General features: G+C 57.6%; 1 protein-coding gene across 1 annotated transcript; it reads left to right on the top strand.

Moving 5' to 3' along the window:
* The first annotated feature begins 460 nt into the window (after window positions 1-460).
* Window positions 461-17164, top strand: LOC102443131 (rho guanine nucleotide exchange factor 17). Its single transcript, XM_023764047.1, is given in 21 exon segments — window positions 461-670; window positions 3327-3509; window positions 6405-6521; window positions 6726-6818; window positions 7002-7178; window positions 7449-7499; window positions 7747-7856; window positions 7981-8066; window positions 9779-9897; window positions 10251-10464; window positions 10980-11053; window positions 11265-11464; window positions 11667-11965; window positions 12474-12723; window positions 12997-13083; window positions 13395-13462; window positions 13675-13822; window positions 14222-14397; window positions 14505-14775; window positions 15658-15722; window positions 15725-17164. Coding segments are annotated over 21 exon segments (3123 nt in total). The 3' UTR covers window positions 15850-17164.
* Window positions 17165-19507: the final 2343 nt, after the last annotated feature.

Genomic DNA, 19507 nt, shown 5'->3' with positions numbered 1-19507 from the left:
AGAACAGAGCCTAACACAGAGCAGGGCTCAGTTAAGCTCCTAATGAGAGAACTGGGACCCAGCCTTGTCTGAGAGCGTCTGATCCTGCCCCCTCCCGGCTCTGACTTTTGGGGCCAGCCTCATCTCTCTGGGCCATCTTGTCTTCATCTGTAGCAGGGGTAACCGTTTTTACTCTCAGGGAGAAGCACAACCAGGCGGGGTCTGACCCCGCAGCACTGAGCCTGGAGGTGGGGTTTTCAGAATTGGCAGCTGGAGTGGGGGGTGGCCTGGAGGCATCCTCCTTTGCAAATGCGAGAGGTTATTGATTTTTTTTTTGAGTCCTTCTCAGAAACCCAGTAGGGGAGCCCAAAAGTAAACAACCGTGGGAGGGGGTGGAAGAGCCAGGCGCACTCTGGGGAGGAGGGAGATGCAGGGCTGGGTCCTCCCCGCAGTGGGGGCCTGTGAGCAGAGAGCTGGCATAATGGAGGTCCAGGGCACCTTGGAGCACAGCCAGCAGCCCTGGGTGGTGGCAAACCTTAAAGGCCAGGGAGAGGGTGTGGGTGGGCTCGCTGGGCCCATGTGCACTGCCCACCCTTTACCTTCTGTTCCCCAGGACATGCGGAAGCACGTGACCATGACCCTGCTGGACACGGAGCAGTCGTATGTGGAGTCGCTGCGCACCCTGATGCAGGTGAGGCTCACAGCCCTCCCAGGCTCCCACTTCATGGACAGGGAGCCGAGGTCAGAGGTAGAGAGGAGTGACGCTGGGACACACCGCCCTCCGTAGAGAACCCCCCAGGTGGCTACCCCAGGGGCGGAAGCCTCCTCTAGGCAGGAGAGAATGCAGAGGGCCTTCATGAGGCCAGACCAGGCTACGCCAGGGCAGAGGCTCCTTCACCCCACTGCCCTTCCAACTCCCCAAGGCAGCCGGAGTCTGAGCTTGGGTTGTAAAGCCCTCTGGTGTACCCCCTCTCCATTTTATTCATGGCCTGAGCAAGTGTTTGTTGAGGGGAATGAAACGTTAAGCTCCTGCACGTGAGGCCCTCCAGGGGGAGGAAACAGGGATAAACAAGAGAGACAAGCCCCTGCCACAGGAGCTCTCAGTCCTGCTGGGGGCCTGGGTGAGTCTGTGGGCACTCCTGAGGCATCGAAGGGGCAACTGCGTCATGGGATCAGCGCATTTTCCTGGGAGGACATCTGGCTTCCTCCTGAACTGTCTTTCCGCAGCAGGAACAGCGTGTGCACAGTCCAGTAAGGAGAACATCCAGAGGTCCGTGTGGCCAGCGCAGAGCCCAGGGGTTGGTCCTATGGTGACGCTGAGGGGGCCAGCAGGGCCCACAGGGTAGGGGTCTTGAATACCAGGAAGAGGGTTTGGACTCTGTCGAGGGTCTTGGGGAGTCAGTGAAGGGCTTTGAGCAGGGGCAGTGTAGCATGACTGATGCTTTACAAAGTCTGTTGACTCCTGGGAAGGTGGGTAGCAGAAGAGGAGGCCGGGTCAAAGTCACTGAGGTCAGGCGAGGGAGGAGAGGCCAGGACCAGCGCAGAGGCTGCAGGCAGAGAGAGTTGGGGACAGACATTTAAGAGGTGGGTTGGTCAGGCCAGGCATGGTAACTGGTTGGCTGTAGGGGGTGAGGTGGGGAAGCGCAGCATGATGCCCGGGCCCCTAGCCTTGGCGACTGAGGCACTAATGGAGCCCCACCTGGGAAAGGTGGGGCAAGATGGTGAGCTTGGGTTCAGAAACAGGGAGTGTGGGAATAGGATAGCCCAGGAGCCGAGAGGCACCAGCGGGTCTGGGGCCCAGGATGGAAGAGAGCATGGTCTCAGCTGAAGTGGGGCCTGGCATTCACAGTTAAGGGTGAGTTTGTTCAAGCCACCTGGGCAGAGTGAGATCAAAGGGCAGAAGGTAGAGCCCTGGCAACATTCATTAATTCACTCCACAAACCCCTCCGAAGCACCTGCTTCACTGCTGAACCACCAGTGAGCATGAAGAGAAGCTCCTGTCTCCCGGAGCTCACAGTCTGTGGCAGAGACCAGCAGTAACCAGACAGACAGACCACACATGAGGACAAACGATGATGCAAAAGTGCACAGAGCGTATGTACCTAACAACAGGATATTGTTCAGCCTTAAAAAGGAAGGAAATTCTGACACATGCTACAATATAGATCAGCCTTGAGGACATTATGCTCAATGAAATAAGTTAGTCACAAAAGGACAAATACTGTGTGATTCCACTTATATGAGGTAGAGGAGTCAGATTCCCTGACTCAGACTGGCCAGTGCTGAGAGAGGAAGGCTGCCAGCCTGTCTCCTCACCATCACCCCAGGCCCTTTCAGAATCCCAGCCACGTGAGAGGATTCTGTTGAGCATTACTTTCTGGAATTTTTCTTACAAAACAAGCCAGGTTTTTAAAATGTTTAATATACATTTTATTACAGTGTTGCATACTACAATATACTTCTTCAGGGTTTTTTGGCCTGCAGTTACAGTTCGGGCCAGTAGAGGGCGGCCTCTCCACGAGCACACTAGCCACCGAGCAAGGGCTGTTTATGGGCAGGACACACCACTGAATGCAGATTTGAAGTGAAAAACAGGTTTAGTCACAGACTGACTAGCAGATCTGAAAACTGTTAAAATAATGCTCAGATAGTGTCACTAGCAGCCTCAGTAACTTCCCGTGGCCTCCATGCCCCCCCTGCTTCATTTCCCCACAGCGGTTATCATCTTGAGACTCACCAGGTGATGTCCACAGGTAGTCAGTTCTAAAACCCGTTCTTCACATTTTCACATCTCTGAAATCAAGGTGCATTTTATAATTGAATGCATATCATCATTTAATTGACAGCAAATTTTTTTCTTAAAGATACATCTTAGATTAGATGAAATGTGCTTTGTTTTTATTATTTTATTTGTGTATTTTATCTGACTAGATTGTAAACCCTTTCAGGGCAGGGATTTTTCTCTTTTTTGTTCACTGGTGTCACCCAGTCTTTGCACGATGCCCAGCACATAGTAAGTGCTCAGTAAAACATTAGCTGACTTAGTGTGTACCTATGGGTCTCCAGGGAGCCCAGTCTTCTTGCTTTCCTCACTCCAAAATCTGCTTGTTCATGCATCCAACAAACCTTTCCTGAGCCCCTCACGCCCATCTTATGCCAGGCACGGGCTGTGCAGTGAGGGGCATGCGGATAGGCCTTCCTATTTCCCTCCTAGAGCTCTGAGTCTAATGAGGGAGATCCAAGAGGCAGGGCCCTGAGCTGCAGGCCTGGGTGACTGTGTGCACCTATGCCACCGGGTTGGGGTGCCATCTCTGAGGGGACTTACACTGACCTCGTGGGTCCCCCAGGGCTACATGCAGCCACTGAAGCAGCCCGAGAACTCCTTGCTGTGTGACCCATCGCTGGTGGACGAGATTTTCGACCAGATCCCGGAGCTCCTGGAGCACCACGAGCAGTTCCTGGAGCAGGTGCGGCACTGCGTGCAGACCTGGCACGCCCAGCAGAAGGTGGGAGACCTGCTCATCCAGTCGGTGAGTGGCCCTGCTGCCTATGGCTGCAGCCCCCACAGCCTCGCCACCTCAGGCCCCTCCTGGATGGGGCTGGCTGCTGCTGTGGGCCCCTCACCCCACCTCACTCCACTTCACCTGGGCAATGATTCTGATCCCAGATGTAACCCCAGAACCTGACCAGACACTGGCACTGACCGCAGACCCTGGGTTGATCTGAACCTGGACATTGCCCAATCCCAGGGTTTGTGGGATGCCCCATCCCAACCAGACACTGACCTGATCCCGGACCCAACTCAGGTTGCTGACCCTGCCCCAGACCTCAAAGGGATGCTAGTACTAACCTCAACTCCTACCTTGACTAGCTCTTTTCTCCACCAGATATTTCAATAATAATGGCTAACTATTTAGCATTTAGTACGTGCCAGGCATTAGTCTAGATACAGTATACAGGGTGGGGCAAAAGTAGATCTACAGTTGTGAGTACATGAAACAATTTATTCTTGTTTTATTAATGTATTATTTTCCATGTGAACAACTGTAAACCTACTTTTGCCCCACCTTGTATCTATCAACAACGCCAGGAAGAAGGTGGTATTATTACCCTGAATTTAAAGTTGTTGGCTCTGTGGTAGAGAAATATGATAACCTGATCAAAGTCATAGTGAGCAGGTGGTGCAGGGTTCAACCCCCAGAAACCTGGTTCCAGAGCTCATGCTCTGTCCCACCCTGTGTTCCCTTTCACCCTCCGCCTTCACGCTTTCCAAGATCCTGCAGGAGCATTTGAGATCCTGCTCCCTGCCATATGTCATCAGTTTGGCTCAAATAAATGCTCATTTAAAAAAAAAAAAAAGCTGCATTAGAGACTGGGACCTTTGAAAAGGGATTGCTTCAAAACTCAAAAAGATGCCAGCTGGGCATCAATCCTTGAACCAGGAGGTTCTGGTTCGATTCTAGATCAGGGCACATGCCCAGGTTATGGGCTTGATCCCCAGTAGGGGGAGTGCGGGAGGCAGCCGATCGATGTTTCTCCTCGATGTTTCTATCTCTCTTGCTTTCTCCCTTTCCTTCTCCAAAATCAGTTTTTAAAAAACATGTTAAAAAAAACAAAACTAATAAGCATTTAACCAAATGTGTGTAAAACATAATATGCCATTTTCTTTATTAAATTTAGAATTCATTTGTTATTTTGCCAGAATTTCCGAGAATGCATGATGATGATGAATAAATTATAGTCAAATGCAAATTAGTTACTCAGAGCCCAATAATTTCAAGAAGCAAAATTGTAAAACTCCTTCTAAAAATTGTACTAGCAGAACAAAAGAACATCTATTTTTATGGGATGTGGATGTGTTTGTGAGGATGTGAGTGGGCCTTGGGCCTAAGAAGGTCTTCGAAGGTCTCTGCTGCCCTGAAACCGATGTGATGAGAACCTTGGTCTGGCGGTGATGGGACCCCAGCTTGAGTGCTGACATCTCCAGCCCATCACCACCCTCCGTGTCACTCAGATCTTTTTTTTTTTTCTTCTATATTTTTATTGATTTCAGAGAGTAAAGGAGAGGGAGAGAGAGAGAGAAGCATCAAGGATGAGAGAGAATCACTGATCGGCCACCTCCTGCACGCCCCACACTGGGGCTGGAGCCCACAAGTTGAACATGTGCTCTGACTGGGAATTGAACCCTGACCTCCAGGTTCACAGGTCGACACTCAATCACTGAGCCACACCAGCCAGGCACTCAGATCTTTTTTTTTTTTTTTTTTAAATATATTTTATTGATTTTTTACAGAGAGGAAGGGAGAGGGATAGAGAGTTAGAAACATCGATGAGAGAAAAACATCAATCAGCTACCTCCTGCACACTCCCTACTGGGGATGTGCCCGCAACCAAGGTACATGCCCCCGACCGGAATCGAACCTGGGACCCTTCAGTCCGCAGGCTGATGCTCTATCCACTGAGCCAAACCGGTGAGGGCCAGGCACTCAGATCTTGTTGCTGAGCATGGGGTGCAAAAGGAGTCCTTGCCTCCAGGGAGGGGTCAGCATAGGGTGCTCTGTCCCAGGATGGGGGCAGTTTGTGGGGACAGTCTTCCTTCCTGAGCTGCTTCGGCCTCCACCCTGAGGCACACCTGGGGGGTTGGGAATGGGCAGGGCTCATGGGCTCGGAGGCTCAGAGAACCAGAAACACCACCACAGGTCCCCCAGTCATCCATAGTGCAGCTGACACAGGAACCGGGTGTCCCAACTCCCAGCCAGGGCTTCTGACCAAGAACCCCGACATTTAGCCCAGCTGTCAGCCAAGCAGCAGGTATTGGCCACCAGCTGTGTGCCTTCCCTGAGTGGGGCTTGCTTGGGTGGGATGGGGCAGCTGTCTCCTTGGAGAGGGAAAGCTTGTCCTGAGGTCAGGGGAGGCCAGGGACCCGGTGTAGTTCCAGGCAGAGCTGCTTCCTGGAGGAGGCCGAGCTGGAGCCCAGCCCTGAGGACGGTCAGAGTGGGAGGGGAAGGGCATTCCTGGTGGAGGGAATTACAGGAGCAAAGGCCAGGCAGCTAGGACAAGCCTGCGTTGCTCAGAGGAGAGGGAGGAGGGAGACCTGCCTGCCTGGACTTGGTGGAGTTGGAGACCCAGGGATGGAAGTGCCCCGTTGGAAGTGAGAGAACCTGGTCTGAGCTCACAGCACACATCCAGGCACACGGACGGACACGCGTGCAGACAAGATACACGTGTGTATGTCTGTGCACATGTACACACCTCATCACACAGTCACACATACAGCATGTACACACAACACAAGAGCACATGCCTTATCTCTCAGGGGCTGTACCAATGAAAGAACATTGACTTTTGAATCAGTGGAAACCAGGACAGGGTGAGGTGGAGTAAGGGACACCTTGAGGGTCCCCAACCTGTGTCTTCACCCACAGTTCTCCAAGGATGTCCTGGTCAACATCTATTCTGCCTACATTGATAACTTTCTCAATGCGAAGGATGCCGTGCGTGTGGCTAAGGAGGCGAGGCCTGCCTTTCTCAAGTTCCTAGAGGTACCGTGGGCCAGGGCTGGGGGGATGGAAGCCACCCTCACCTTGGGCCAGCTTTGGGGACCCCAGGAGTTCCCAGCCTGGGCACCACAGCCCTAGCCAGGCTCAACTTCTGCCCTCAGGCTGAGCTGGAGGGGCTTCCTGGGTAGTCTCTTCTTTGCGTGTCATACCTCACGCGGCTGCCCATCCCCCTGTTTGGGATTTCAGCAAAGCATGCGGGAGAACAAGGAGAAGCAGGCGCTGTCCGACCTCATGATCAAGCCCGTGCAGCGGATCCCACGCTATGAGCTTCTGGTGAAGGTGGGTAAGGCCTGGAGGTGTGTGGGGATGCCGGGGGCTCTGAGGCTGGGTCCCCAGGGCTCTGGTGGGAAAGGAAGTCCTCTGTGACATCTGCCCATAGTCCCTCCTGCTGCAGAGTGAGTGTGGGGCCGGGGCCCAGCAGGGCAGCTAAGCAGACAGATCTGGTCCCTGTTCCCACCCCAGGACCTCCTGAAGCACACCCCTGAGGACCACCCGGACCACCCACTCCTGCTGGACGCACAGCGGAACATCAAGCAGGTGGCGGAACGCATCAACAAGGGCGTGCGGAGTGCGGAGGAGGCAGAGCGGCACGCCCGCGTCCTGCAGGAGATCGAGGCTCACATCGAGGGCATGGAGGATGTGCGTGCAGCCCCGCCCCACCCTGCCCATGCCTCTGTCCGTCTGTGGTCACCTGGAACATGGCTGTGTTCATGTCCACAGCAGTGTCCACCCTTCCTCTTCCACATATGCCTCTAGCATGTGTCTATGGCCTGATGGCGTCGGGAGGGGGAATGAGGTGTTGCTTCCAGTGGCCTGGCCCTAGAGGGGGGCCAAGGGGCCTCCAGAGCCTGGGAATGGGATGAGGATTAATAATTTGCTGCGAGACACCCTGTACCTCCTGCCCCACAGCTCCAGGCCCCGCAGCGGCGGTTCCTGAGGCAGGAGATGGTCATTGAAGTGGTAAGAAGCGCCCTGTTGTCTGCGTGCTTGTCCCCACTCCCAGCCTACTTTGTTCACACGTCTGCTCATACCCGCTGCCCACGGCTCTCCCTGCTCTTCCACCCCAACAGGCGCCCCGGGTCCAGTCCCAACTCTGCCTCTGGGCAGCTGGGGGAGAGTCCTCACCCCTCCCTGGGCCTGGCTGTCCCCTGGGTCCTGTGGGCAGGAGGGTGGGCCTCTGGGCCTGAATCCTGCCTTGGGCCCACAGAAGGCAGTCGGTGGCAAGAAGGACCGGTCCCTCTTTCTGTTCACGGACCTCATCGTCTGCACCACCCTGAAGCGGAAGTCAGGCTCCCTGCGGCGCAGCTCCATGAGTCTGTGAGTGGCTGTGGGGGAGGGGGTGGAGGGGGGGGGCGGGGGCAGGGCTGGGAAAGTGGGAGCAGTTGTCCCTCTCAGGGCTCACTCCCCTGCCCTGGCCTGAGCACCCCGTGGCTCCCCACAGGTACACGGCAGCCAGCGTCATTGACACGGCCAGCAAATACAAGCTGCTGTGGAAGCTGCCGCTGGAAGATGCAGACATCATCAAAGGTGGAGCTGCCTCCGGAGTTTCGGGCGTTGGGGTCCTCCTCTGAGAAGCCCCCCTAGTGGGTGTGAGCGTGGCCAGGCTGGCTGCCTCTCCATCTGCTTTCTGCTCTGGGTCCTTACTTTCCCATCCAGTACAAGGGGTCTGGCACACACGGGATCTGGTTGGCATCCACCGAGCCAGACCAGGACCTGCCCACGAAGACACCTTCTGACTGGGCAGGGGCCTAACGTGGGTGGGGCTGGGCTGGGGGGTTCAGGGAGCACAGACATCCTGTTATTAGCCATTGATTGACTCAGTTAAGCACCTCGTGTTAGGTGATGGGGCACAGTTCTGGTCCAGCAGTTTTGTGCACAGGGAACATAGACTCACTCACGTGTCCTCAGGTCAGTGCAGGCGACAGGCCGGTTGGAAAGATCCGAGTTGTTTGGGGCTGAGACTGTCGGAGCTCCTGTGGTCGGTCTCTCTCTCTCTCTCTCTCTCTCTCTCTCTCTCTCTCTCTTACTGTTCTCCTCATTGCTCTCAGCTTTCTCTGCTTCCTTATAACTCCCATGATCCACCATGCCCTTTTCCGATCGGCCTTTCTCCCTCAGCTCTGGGCCTAGTTGCGCCAGGATGCCCTGCTCACCTTATTCAGTGAGGTGGTTGGTGTAGATTGGTGGTGTGGGCACCTCTGGGCTGGAGGCAGTTCAGACCAGCTGGGGTGGGCCCCGAGGTGAGGAAGGGACTCGATCAGCCCCTAGGTCAGTGGTTCTCAACCTTCTGGCCCTTTAAATACAGTTCCTCATGTTGTGACCCAACCATAAAATTATTTTCGTTGCTACTTCATAACTGTCATGTTGCTACTGTTATGAATCGTAATGTAAATATCTGATATGCAGGATGGTCTTAGGCGACTCCCGTGAAAGGGTCGTTCAACTGCCAAAGGGGTCGCGACCCACAGGTTGAGAACCGCTGCCCTAGGTGAACCCAGGCCTGCCCCACATAGGCCCCTGTGTAGGAATCCAAGCTGGTTATTGGCCCACTTCGTCTCTTCTCGTGAGGGAACAGGCCAGCTGATAACATGACTATCTTTAGGTCAAGTGTCCAGTCTTGGTCCAGTCAGCTATGGCTAGGCGTGGGGCAGGGTCATATGGAAGAAAGCATACGGTGAGAGCTGTGGGAAGTTTCCCTCCGAAGGAACAGGAGCCCTCCCAGCCCCGACTTGTCTAGTACATGCCACTGCCATCACGTGCACCCCAGCCGGGCACGCGGGGCGTGGGGTGCTGAGCTGGCCTCTGGGCCGGCTGCTCGGCAGTGGGGAGGTGCATAGAGGACCAGGGAAATCCAGGGCATCAGCTCGTTGCTCCCTCCTTTGTGGAGGCTCTGAGTCCCGTAGTCAGCAGTTGGACTCCCCGTGGGCGGCTGCCGCTGCACAGGCCAGTTTGTCAGCTGGTGCCGCACAGCCTGCAGGGCATCTGCTCGTTATTTGTGCTCTTCCAGGGGGTTCTCCGGGGCCCCGCAGCCTGTGCTGTGTGCCTCTTGGCCCAGTCCCCTGCCCCCGGGCCTGGGGCTCTCTGCGAACTGCCCGCGAGCTTTAATCCTGGGCACGTGGGGTTTGCTGTTGGTGAGGCCGCTCCCCGCACCCAGCTGCAAGTCGTGCGCTGAGGGAGGAGTGCCTTTCCAGCCTTGACCTTGGCTGTTTCTGGATCTGTCCGTGGCCTTCTCTGTCCCACAGGGGCAGCCCAAGCCACCAATCGGGAGAACATCCAGAAGGCCATCAGCCGCCTCGACGAGGACCTGACCACCCTGGGCCAGATGAGCAAGCTCTCGGAGAGCCTCGGTTTCCCCCACCAGGTCTGCTCCTCTGCCTGAGGCTGCCTGCAGTTGAGGGCGGGGATCCCCTGAGCCTCTCCGAGGGAGAGGACATCCCTGTCACTCATCTAAGAGGGAAAACAGCCTCACCCCATCAGAGGGAAGTAGTGTGTCCCAAGCCTGAGGTGGAGACACAGGTCCATCCCCAGCTGAGAGCTGAGGGAGGAGAGAGGCCCATCCTGTCAGTGGGGGGAAGGCAGACTTCCTCTTGGTCTAAGAGGGGCGACAGAGTCCCACTTTCTGTGGGGGGGGAGGCAGGTCCCCATCCTCATCCCCGGGGCAGGAGCAGGCTGTGGGGAGATGGGAGGGCCTGAGGCCTGGGCTTTCCCCCACAGAGCCTGGACGACGTGCTTCGGGACCTCTCGGCCGCCATGCACCGGGACCTGTCCGAGAAGCAGGCGCTGTGCTATGCGCTCTCCTTCCCCCCGACCAAGCTGGAGCTGTGTACCACGCGGCCCGAGGGCACGGACTCCTTCATCTTCGAGTTCCCCCACCCTGACGCCCGCCTTGGCTTTGAGCAGGCCTTCGATGAGGCCAAGAGGAAACTGGGTAAGCCAGGGCCCACGCTGGCGCCCTCCTCCCAGCACCTCCAGGCAGTGGGCAGTGGGCAGCACCACACGGCTCTCTGAGACATTGGCAGCCAGAAATTCCAGGCCCGCCATGTCCTGTGCTCCAGCCCCTGTGGGGGAGGGTGGACTAGACGCCTGCAGTAAAACAGGGCTTCCCCGGGCCTCCCTGCAGGGAGGGGAGTCCATGGATAGGGTCAGCTTACGTCAGGGGCCCCGTGTGGGAGTGCATGGCAAGAACTCCTCGTCTCCACACACACTGGGAGGAGGCCTGGGTCACGGAAAGCTGTTGTTCAGGTCCATGGCTTAGAAGATTCTTAGAGACCTCTAGGTCTATCTCCTGCATAAGGCCAGGGCCGAGCAGGGCATAATTCACATCCACCTCATTCTCCCTCGAGGGAGACTGAGGGGCAGGGGAGGAAGGGAAATGGGCAAGGTAGGAACCAGGATGAGGTGGCTGCTAAGCAGTGTCTGTCTGTCTGCCCATCCCCACTGTAGCATCCAGCAAAAGCTGCCTAGACCCTGAGTTCCTGAAGGCCATCCCCATCATGAAAACACGCAGTGGCATGCAGGTATGTGCAGGTGCCTGGGTCCTGTGGGGGCACATATTCAAAGCCAGCACGTGCTCATGTGTTTGTATTACATACATGTCCTGAATATTGCACCTGCTCCCATGATCTGTGTTGGGATCCATACACACCCATGTGGGCCTGCCTCCCTGCCCTGCTGTGGGGAGCTCGCAGCGATTCCTCCGTTTGCCTTCCCCATTGGTGTTGTTGGCAGTTCTCCTGTGCGGCCCCAACCCTGAGCAGCTGCCCGGAGCCCGCGCCGGAGGTGTGGGTGTGCAACAGTGACGGCTACGTGGGCCAGGTGTGCCTGCTGAGCCTGCGCGCCGAGCCCGACGTGGAGGCCTGCATCGCCGTCTGCTCCGCTCGCATCCTCTGCATCGGGGCAGTGCCAGGCCTGCAGCCCCACTGCCAACGGTGAGGCCCGCCGTGGGCAGGGCTGCTGGACTGAGTTCCTACCTCAACACACCGAGGTCCCTCTAGTGGGTGTGGGTGTGTCCCTAGGATGTAGGTGGGGCCTTGAGGGCGTGTCCATGGTGTGGGGTCTGGGGGGCTTGCCAGGGGGTGGGGCTGAGCTTGGGCTCCTGGGGGCTCTCATCCCCACCCCTTGGTCTCCCAGGGAGCGGCCTTCATCGCTGAGGACCCCCCAGGAGTCAGCACCTGAGCCTCCTGGGCCAGAACTGGAAGTCGAGGCTGCAGACGAGGAAGCAGGGATGCTGGCCGAACCAGGGCCCCAGCCCTGCCTGCACATCTCCATTGCCGGATCGGGCCTAGAGATGGCACCAGGCCCTGCTGAGGGTGACCCCCGCCCGGAATTGGTGCCCTTTGACAGTGACTCGGACGATGAGTCTTCGCCCAGTCCCTCCGGGACCCTGCAGAGCCAGGCCAGCCGGTCCACCATCTCCTCTAGCTTTGGCAGTGAGTGCCCAACGTGGGGCTGTCAGGCAGGGTGGACGCCCAGAGTGGGGGGCAGCCCAAGAGTACTGATAGGTGAGGAGGGACCCGCGTAAGCCAAGGCCTGGGATCAAGTCTCAGGACGTCAGCACACAGAGCAAGGGGGCTGCAAGGTGGGCCGGGGCTGACACCGAGGACCCCGAGGACAGTGGGACAGTCAGGCCAGATGCTGGAATGACTGACGAGTTAGAGAAGATGGAGTAGGGTGTGGAGTGGCTGGTCCCTTGGCCCATGGTATGGCGGCCGATGGGAGGGGGCCAGGCTGGGACTAGGAGCCTGTAGCGCTGGGCTGTCAGCAGGGTAACGAGCCTGAGCTGATGCAGAGGCCTCGGGGTGCGGAGAGCAGCTGCGGAAGGGCCCTCGGGAGGGACATCGCCAAGAGGGATGCATTGAGGGGAGACGGAGGCCCAGAAAGGTATCAGGGCTCAGGCCTGCAGAGGGCATTGGAGACAGAGACCTTTGTCTCCCTCAGATGAGGAGACCCCGAGCTCCAAGGAGGCCATGGCAGAGACGACCAGTTCAGAGGAGGAGCAGGAGCCCGGCTTCCTGCCGCTGTCTGGCTCCTTCGGGCCTGGCGGTCCCTGCGGCACCAGCCCAATGGATGGGCGAGCCCTTCGCCGCTCCAGCCGCGGCTCCTTCACCAGGGGCAGCCTCGAGGACCTGCTGAGCGTTGACCCTGAGGCCTATCAGAGCTCCGTGTGGCTGGGCACCGAGGATGGCTGGTAGGGACACGGAAGGGGCCGGGGTCGCAGTGCTGGAACCCTGAGCTCCTCACTTTGGGAAGCAGGAGGGCTTTGGTTCAAACCCCAGGGGTACTGCCAGCCAGGGCTGCCGCTGGGTCTGAAACCCACAGGGAGGCTGGGGGCCTCAGCACCTTGAGCAGGCACCTGGCAAGGAGGAGGTGGTGGTGGAGATACGGAGATAAAGCGGTGGAGGGGTGACTCCAGGGACTGGTGTGCCCAGCACGTGTCACAGGTGCACACCCTGATCCACAGTGTCCACGTGTACCAGTCCTCCGACAGCATCCGCGATCGCAGGAACAGCATGAAGCTCCAGCACGCGGCCTCGGTGACCTGCATCCTGTAAGCACCGCGGGGCCCTTCCCGCCCAGACCTTCTCGGCTGCACTTGCAGGCTTCCTCCTGCCCACTGGGTCCCTTGCTCTCCAGGTCCCTCCTGTGGAGGCTGGAGGCCAGAGGCCTGGCCCTAGGCTAGCTGTGCCTCTCACACGTGTGGCCGTGGGCGATTCACTCCTCCTTCGTAGACTCGGGCTTTCTTACCTGGAGAGGTGGACGCGGGAACCATATCATTTTGTCTGTGATTCCCTTGGCCCCACGTGACCTGCTCGGGTCTCCGTAAGCCCCTGACTCCCTCCCCTCCCTTTCCCTGCCCAGGTATCTGAACAACCAGGTGTTTGTGTCTCTGGCTAATGGGGAACTTGTGGTCTACCAAAGAGAAGCAGGTGCGTGTCCACCCTCCCCCGCCCCCGGGAGGCCCTTGCTGGTGTTGGCCTCTCTCCTGAGGGGGCTGGGGCCTTGGGCACCTCCCAGGCCTCTGGGCCTTGGTGTCCTCATTTTTAAATGGGGTTGTTAGCACCTCATTTCAGGAGAGGGTGAAGCTGAAATGCAATACTGAACTGAATTTGCTGTTTTCTTTACCCCGTTCTCACTCCAGGTCGTTTCTGGGACCCCCAAAACTTCAAATCTGTGACCTTGGGTGCTCAGGGGAGCCCCATCACCAAGATGGTGTCTGTGGGCGGGCGGCTATGGTGTGGCTGCCAGAACCGAGTCCTGGTCCTCAACCCTGACACCTTGCAGCTGGAGGTAGCAATAGGGATGGATGGGGGTGGGGGGGTGGGGGGAGAGTTAGGGTGAGCCCGGCCTACGAGAGAGGGAGATGGGACTGGGGGGGGAATAAAAAAGTATCCAGCTGTCCAGGGAGAGGCCAAATCACTCAGATGTCATGGGGGAAGGGCACCTCCATTTTAATGTCTGAGGATTAAGTGGGGAGGCTCCCCTTAAGCTTGGGTAGATTAATCACCCAGACCAGGGAGCAAAGCTGCCTTTGCTGTCCATGGGGTGGGCTTTCTGGGGAGGTGTGGTGTGGGTATAAGGAGGGAGGGACGGGTACTGGTGAAGCACAAGGCAGGGAGGGGACAGGAAAGGCAGGCCTGCCAGTCACCCATCTGCTCTCTAACCCCCCCCCCCCCCCCCCCCCCCCCGGAAACGTTCTGGGTGGGGCAGGATTCCAGCCGCAGCGTGGCGTGCATGGTGGACTCCAGCCTGGGCGTGTGGGTGACTTTGAAAGGTAGTGCCCATGTGTGTCTCTACCATCCAGACACTTTTGAGCAGCTGGCAGAGGTAGACGTCACTCCTCCCGTGCACAGGATGCTGGCAGGTAGTGGCCTCAGTCTACCACTTCCTTTCCCTCGGAGCCTTTCCCGCCCCATCATCGCAGCGGAGCCAGGCCAGGATGGGGCCTCAGCTCTCTGTCTCCCACCCCAGGCTCGGACGCCATCATCCGGCAGCACAAGGCTGCCTGCCTGCGGATCACGGCGCTGCTGGTGTGTGAAGAGCTGCTGTGGGTGGGCACCAGCGCCGGCGTCGTGCTCACCATGCCCACCTCGCCCAGTACCGTCAGCTGCCCACGGGCGCCTCTCAGCCCTGCTGGCCTAGGCCAGGGACACACCGGCCACGTCCGTTTCCTGGCTGCTGTCCAGCTGCCAGATGGCTTTAACCTGATCTGCCCCAGCCCACCACCTCCCCCAGACACAGGTGCGTCTTGTATCCCACCCCACCCCGGGGTATTGGACATTTATCCTACCCCACCCCGGGGTATTGGACATTTGGGTTAGGACTTCCCAGTGTCCTGCCAGAAGAGGGTTAAGAGGGAGGAAAAATACAACCTACTAGGAAATAGTGTGTGAGTGTGTGTGTGTGTGTGTGTGTGTGTGAGAGAGAGAGAGAGAGAGAGAGAGAGAGAGAGAGAGAGAGAGAGTGTAAAATACTGTCCAGACAGGTGTCATGGACAGGGAGTGACTATAAGCTAAGAATTAGAATATGGCACAGGCAGGGACATACAACAGGAAATGACACAGGATTAGAAGTGATGTCTGTTTGGGGCAGGAAGTGATGGTCAGAGCAGGAGATAGAAATAACACCAGAGAGCGGAACATAGAGTGGCAGATAGGACAGGAAATGGACTATGACAATTAGAAAGTGAAGCCTATTAGGAAATGATGTACATCAAGGAAGCAGCAATTAGCCAAGCCCGGCTTCAGCAGGGCTGGAAACCATAGTCCCAAGGAGGTGGCAGGGGATCGGGAGCAGGGCAGCCCGGGCGGGAGGTGTCTGCGTGCAGACTAAGCGCCTGCCTGGGAAGGGGCATTGGACGCAGGAGGCGAGTCCCAGGAGGACAGTGTCTGTGCAGTAATAGAGACAGAAAGCGGCCTGGCCCGGGGACATGATGTCACTTCTGCCTGAAAAGTACAGCCAGGAGGTAGGAAGTTGTCTAACGGCCAGGAAGTGGGCACTTCTTTCCAAACAGGAAGTGCTTGGCCAACAGGTAGTGGGCTCTCCCACGGGAAGTGTGCCTGTCTTTCTTCCTATCTTCCGGGGTGCGGGAGCTTAGGCCCTAAAGGACCCTTCCCCTCCGCCCCCCCGAGAAGCTGCCGTCGCTGGAGCACGGGACTCCCTCGGCACGAGGACCCCCCTCGGCCAGGCCAAAATGCTGGTCATCAGTGGAGGCGACGGCTACGAGGACTTCCGGCTCAGCAGTGGGGGTGGCGGCAGCAGCGAGACCGTGGGCCGTGATGACAGCACGAACCACCTCCTCCTGTGGAGGGTGTGACCCTGTCCAGATGGCTCAGGACCTGGCCACCCACCTGCCCTCAGCCTGCTTGCCTCTTCCTAACCCACACGCAGACTCTGCCCAGAGTGTCCAGCCAGGGCGCACCTGTGCCTGCACGGGCTCCTCCGTTTCCGCGGAAGCATTCCGATGGAACTCCTGCTGGCCAGTGGGCCAAGGCCTTTCCTGACCCTCCGGCTGCTCCCGTGCTCCTGGTCATGATGGGGGCTGGGTGGGGGGCACGAGGGCGACCCAGACCTCTGTCCCTGGAGCTTCTACCAAAGACACGGCGAGGCCTGGACCCCACGGGGCTGGGGAGGGCCATGTGCAATATTTGGAGGGTTTTCTGGGGCAGTGGGAGGGCTGGGGGATGGAATCCTTTCCCATGTACAGTATTTATGTTTCTTTTTAGATGTGTACCTTCCCAAGCACTTATTTATGCAATGACCTAGGGCAGGGAGTGATTGGAGGAAATGACAGAAGGAAAAAAACCCGATTCCTGCCCTGGGGGGCCAACCAGGACCCTAACCAAGCCTTCCTGGAGGGACCAATCCCCCCCCCATTACATACATGCGCGCACACACACACACACACACACACACACACACGCTGCATGTTCAGGGCACTAAAACGCCTCTTCACACACTTTCCAAGCCTCATGCTGACTGGGCCGCCCTCCAGCATCCAGAGCCAAGGACCAAGTCCCCTGTCACCCAGAGCAAGATGACGAGGACAGTGACTCCGTCGGGGGGCCTCCCCAGGCTTGGCATTTCCTAGTTTATTGACGGTGCCTTCAGTAGTCTCTGAACTCGGGAGCACTGATGGGGCCTTGGACGGGCTCTCTGCTGGCCTGAGCAGGAAGAGATAAGGCCCTTGCTCCTCACAGCTGCCCCCCAGCCCCTGTGTCTCATGCACTGGCACATGCGGTCACCGTAGGAGGGTGGACCTAGGAGCCCCCTCACTCTGACCACTGAATCCCTCTCTTCACACCCCTCCTGCCAGGGGCAGCCCCTCCAGGAAAGATGCCCAAAGCCGAGGGGCTGGACATGGCCTCTTCAACTGGGAATCGCCGAGGGCAGCCCCTCCCCTGCCCCTGGACCCAGGAGCCAGTCTGAGCCCCAGCCCCCTCGCTGCTTCAGCTACCGCTCCAAAGGTCTGGTTTCAGATGGGGTTTGTTCGGTTCTGTTTTTGTTTGGGGTGGGTGGGTCATTGCGGTCTTAGATTGTGCTTCTCTTGCTACCAAACAGTCATGTATTAACTTTCTTTGGATGATGAATTTTAAAGTCAATAAATAGAAACACCAAGTGACTGCTCCCCATCAGTAGCCCAGGTGGCCTGCCAGCAACCTAAGAGCTTCCCAGCCGCGTGGCTCTCCTGACACCCCCTCTCATGTGCAGAAGGGAGGCCCCGGAGACCCAGAAGAGTGGGGTGCACTGTTGCAGGTCACCGCCTGTGGGGGCTGCAGTTTCCTCACCAGGAAAACAAGGGGTGTGCTCGTCCAGTGCTTTGTAACCAGAGCTACGTGTTAGAATCCTTTACAGATTCCTGTGTAAATATAGAGCGTGACACAGATTGTGTGTCCGTGTGAACACCGTTCCCAGGCTCCCCTTGCCTCCTGCGTCAGTGGGTCTGAAGTGGGGCTGGGGAAGCCGAGCTGCCTTAGGCTGTAAGTAAAAGACTAGGCAACGACCGAGCCTGTCCACAGCTCCAGGAAACCATCCCCAGCAGCCTCGCGTGAGGCCAGGGAACCTGACAGGCCCAGGTGAGGTCAGGCTTTGGAGCTGGGGTAGAATCCAAGTTTGTCTGATTTCTGGTCCAAAGAAGTACATCATTTTTAAAAAGGTGTGTCATGAAATCAGACACAAGAATGCAAAGGCCGACCTCACTGGTTTGGCTCAGTGGGTAGAGCGTCTGCCTGTGGACTGAAGGATCCCTGGTTCGATTCTGGTCAAGGGCACATGCCTGGGTTGTGGGCTCCATCCCCAGTGTAGAGTGTGCAAGAGGCAGCCGATCAATGATTCTCTCTCATCATTGATGTTTCTCTCTCTCCCTCTCCCTTCCTCTCTGAAATCAATTAAAAAAAAACAATAAAAAAGGATGTGAAGGCCGACAGCACAGGGCCAGTCCGTGTCCGGTCAGCCATGACCACCAGGGTCTACCTATCGGACTCAAGACGGCAACCACTAGAAAAGAACAGGTCGTGCCTCTGCTCTGCTAAACACGCTTGAACATTTTCCAGCCTAAATGATGGAGGCTTTACAAACATTTCTGGTGGAGGGGAGTGCGGGCTCATGCTTTGCAAATCGGTGTACACATCAGTCACTCAGGAGTCTGGCTCATGTTCCTCAGACAAACCCTGGACAGGGTGTTCCTACCTCAGAGGACAGGAGAGAGGACCCAAAGCCATTCTTCTCCAAGGGGTTCTCCAGGGGTCCCTTGAGCTGGAGACACCTACCTCCTGGGGAGGGTGAGGCACAGAGAAATCTAGGGATTTACCTGAAGTCACACAGCACTGAGGCTGGGGTGGGCACAGAGGAGAGTGCGAAGGGAGCAGCAAATACGGCTAAGGCCCTGGCTTAGACCTGGGTGGGCCCTGGGGGGGATGGGGACCAAGGGAGCTTAACGAAGCCTCAGCCCTGTGGCCTCCTATCACTGTGTGGCCCTAGGCAGGTGTCTGCCTTCTCTGGACACAGGTGCCCTCTGAGAGCCCTTCACAGCTTTTGCATTCCTGCCAAACACCAAGTCTTAATTTTGTCCTTGCGGACCTTAAGCCACAGGCCGGGTTGCAGGAAGCGCAAGGGGAAGCGCTATTTTGGGCCCATTATGACCAATGAGGAGCCCGGCCTGGCAAAGGCAAGCTGGGTCAGAGGTAGATGTCAGGGCTGAACTGGGGAGGGAGACAGCAAACTGGAATAAATGGGGGCAGAGCCCAGATGCCGGGTGGTGGGGAGGACACAGGGCAAACACTGGGTGTGGGGGAGGAGAGGGAACAGACCTGGTGTTGGAGCCCAGCGGCCTGGAAGAAGCAGGTGCCCCCACAGAGGGTCTCAGTAGATCCCACAACATCCTGGGTGGGTGAGCTTGCACCCGGGTGAAGCCTCCTGCTGAAGGCCACACAGCCTGGCGGTGGCAGCACTGGGACTTGGCCCCTGTCTGTGTCACACCAAAGCCCAACCCCAGTGGGATTCCAGACCCAGGACAGGATCTGGACCTAAATGCCGACTGAACCTAACCCTCAGGGCCAGTCAGCTCAGCTCGTTACTGCCCTGCCCCAGGCTGAGGCCCACCCTGGCCCCCAAGACCCAGTTCCTCCTAAAACCAAATTCACTCTCCCCCTGGGGCCAAGGCACATACATAGGAGGGCAGCCCACCTTCCAAGGGGTAGGACTTGGCCAGTGGGGGTTAGCCAGACACAGAGGACTGAAATTTGAGTATGAACTCCCCCTCCCATGCCTCCTGCTTTCAACTCCCACCTTGGGATTCCAGTGCAGCCAGCAGAGGGTGCCACTGTTCCTGGTCCACCACCCCAGAGGCTGGCACGGGCTCAGCTCCCATGCAGACGACACTCAGGCCTGTGATCCTGTGACCCAGCCCGGCAGAGCTCATCCCAGCTTACTGGGGCCTTGTGCTGTGCCCCTAGGATGAAGGGCAGGTTTTCTCT

This window comes from Myotis lucifugus, unplaced genomic scaffold, assembly GCF_000147115.1.
Source record: "Myotis lucifugus unplaced genomic scaffold, Myoluc2.0 scaffold_313, whole genome shotgun sequence".
NCBI classification, from domain to species: Eukaryota; Metazoa; Chordata; class Mammalia; order Chiroptera; family Vespertilionidae; genus Myotis; species Myotis lucifugus.
This window is presented reverse-complemented; position numbering and strand designations above follow the sequence as displayed.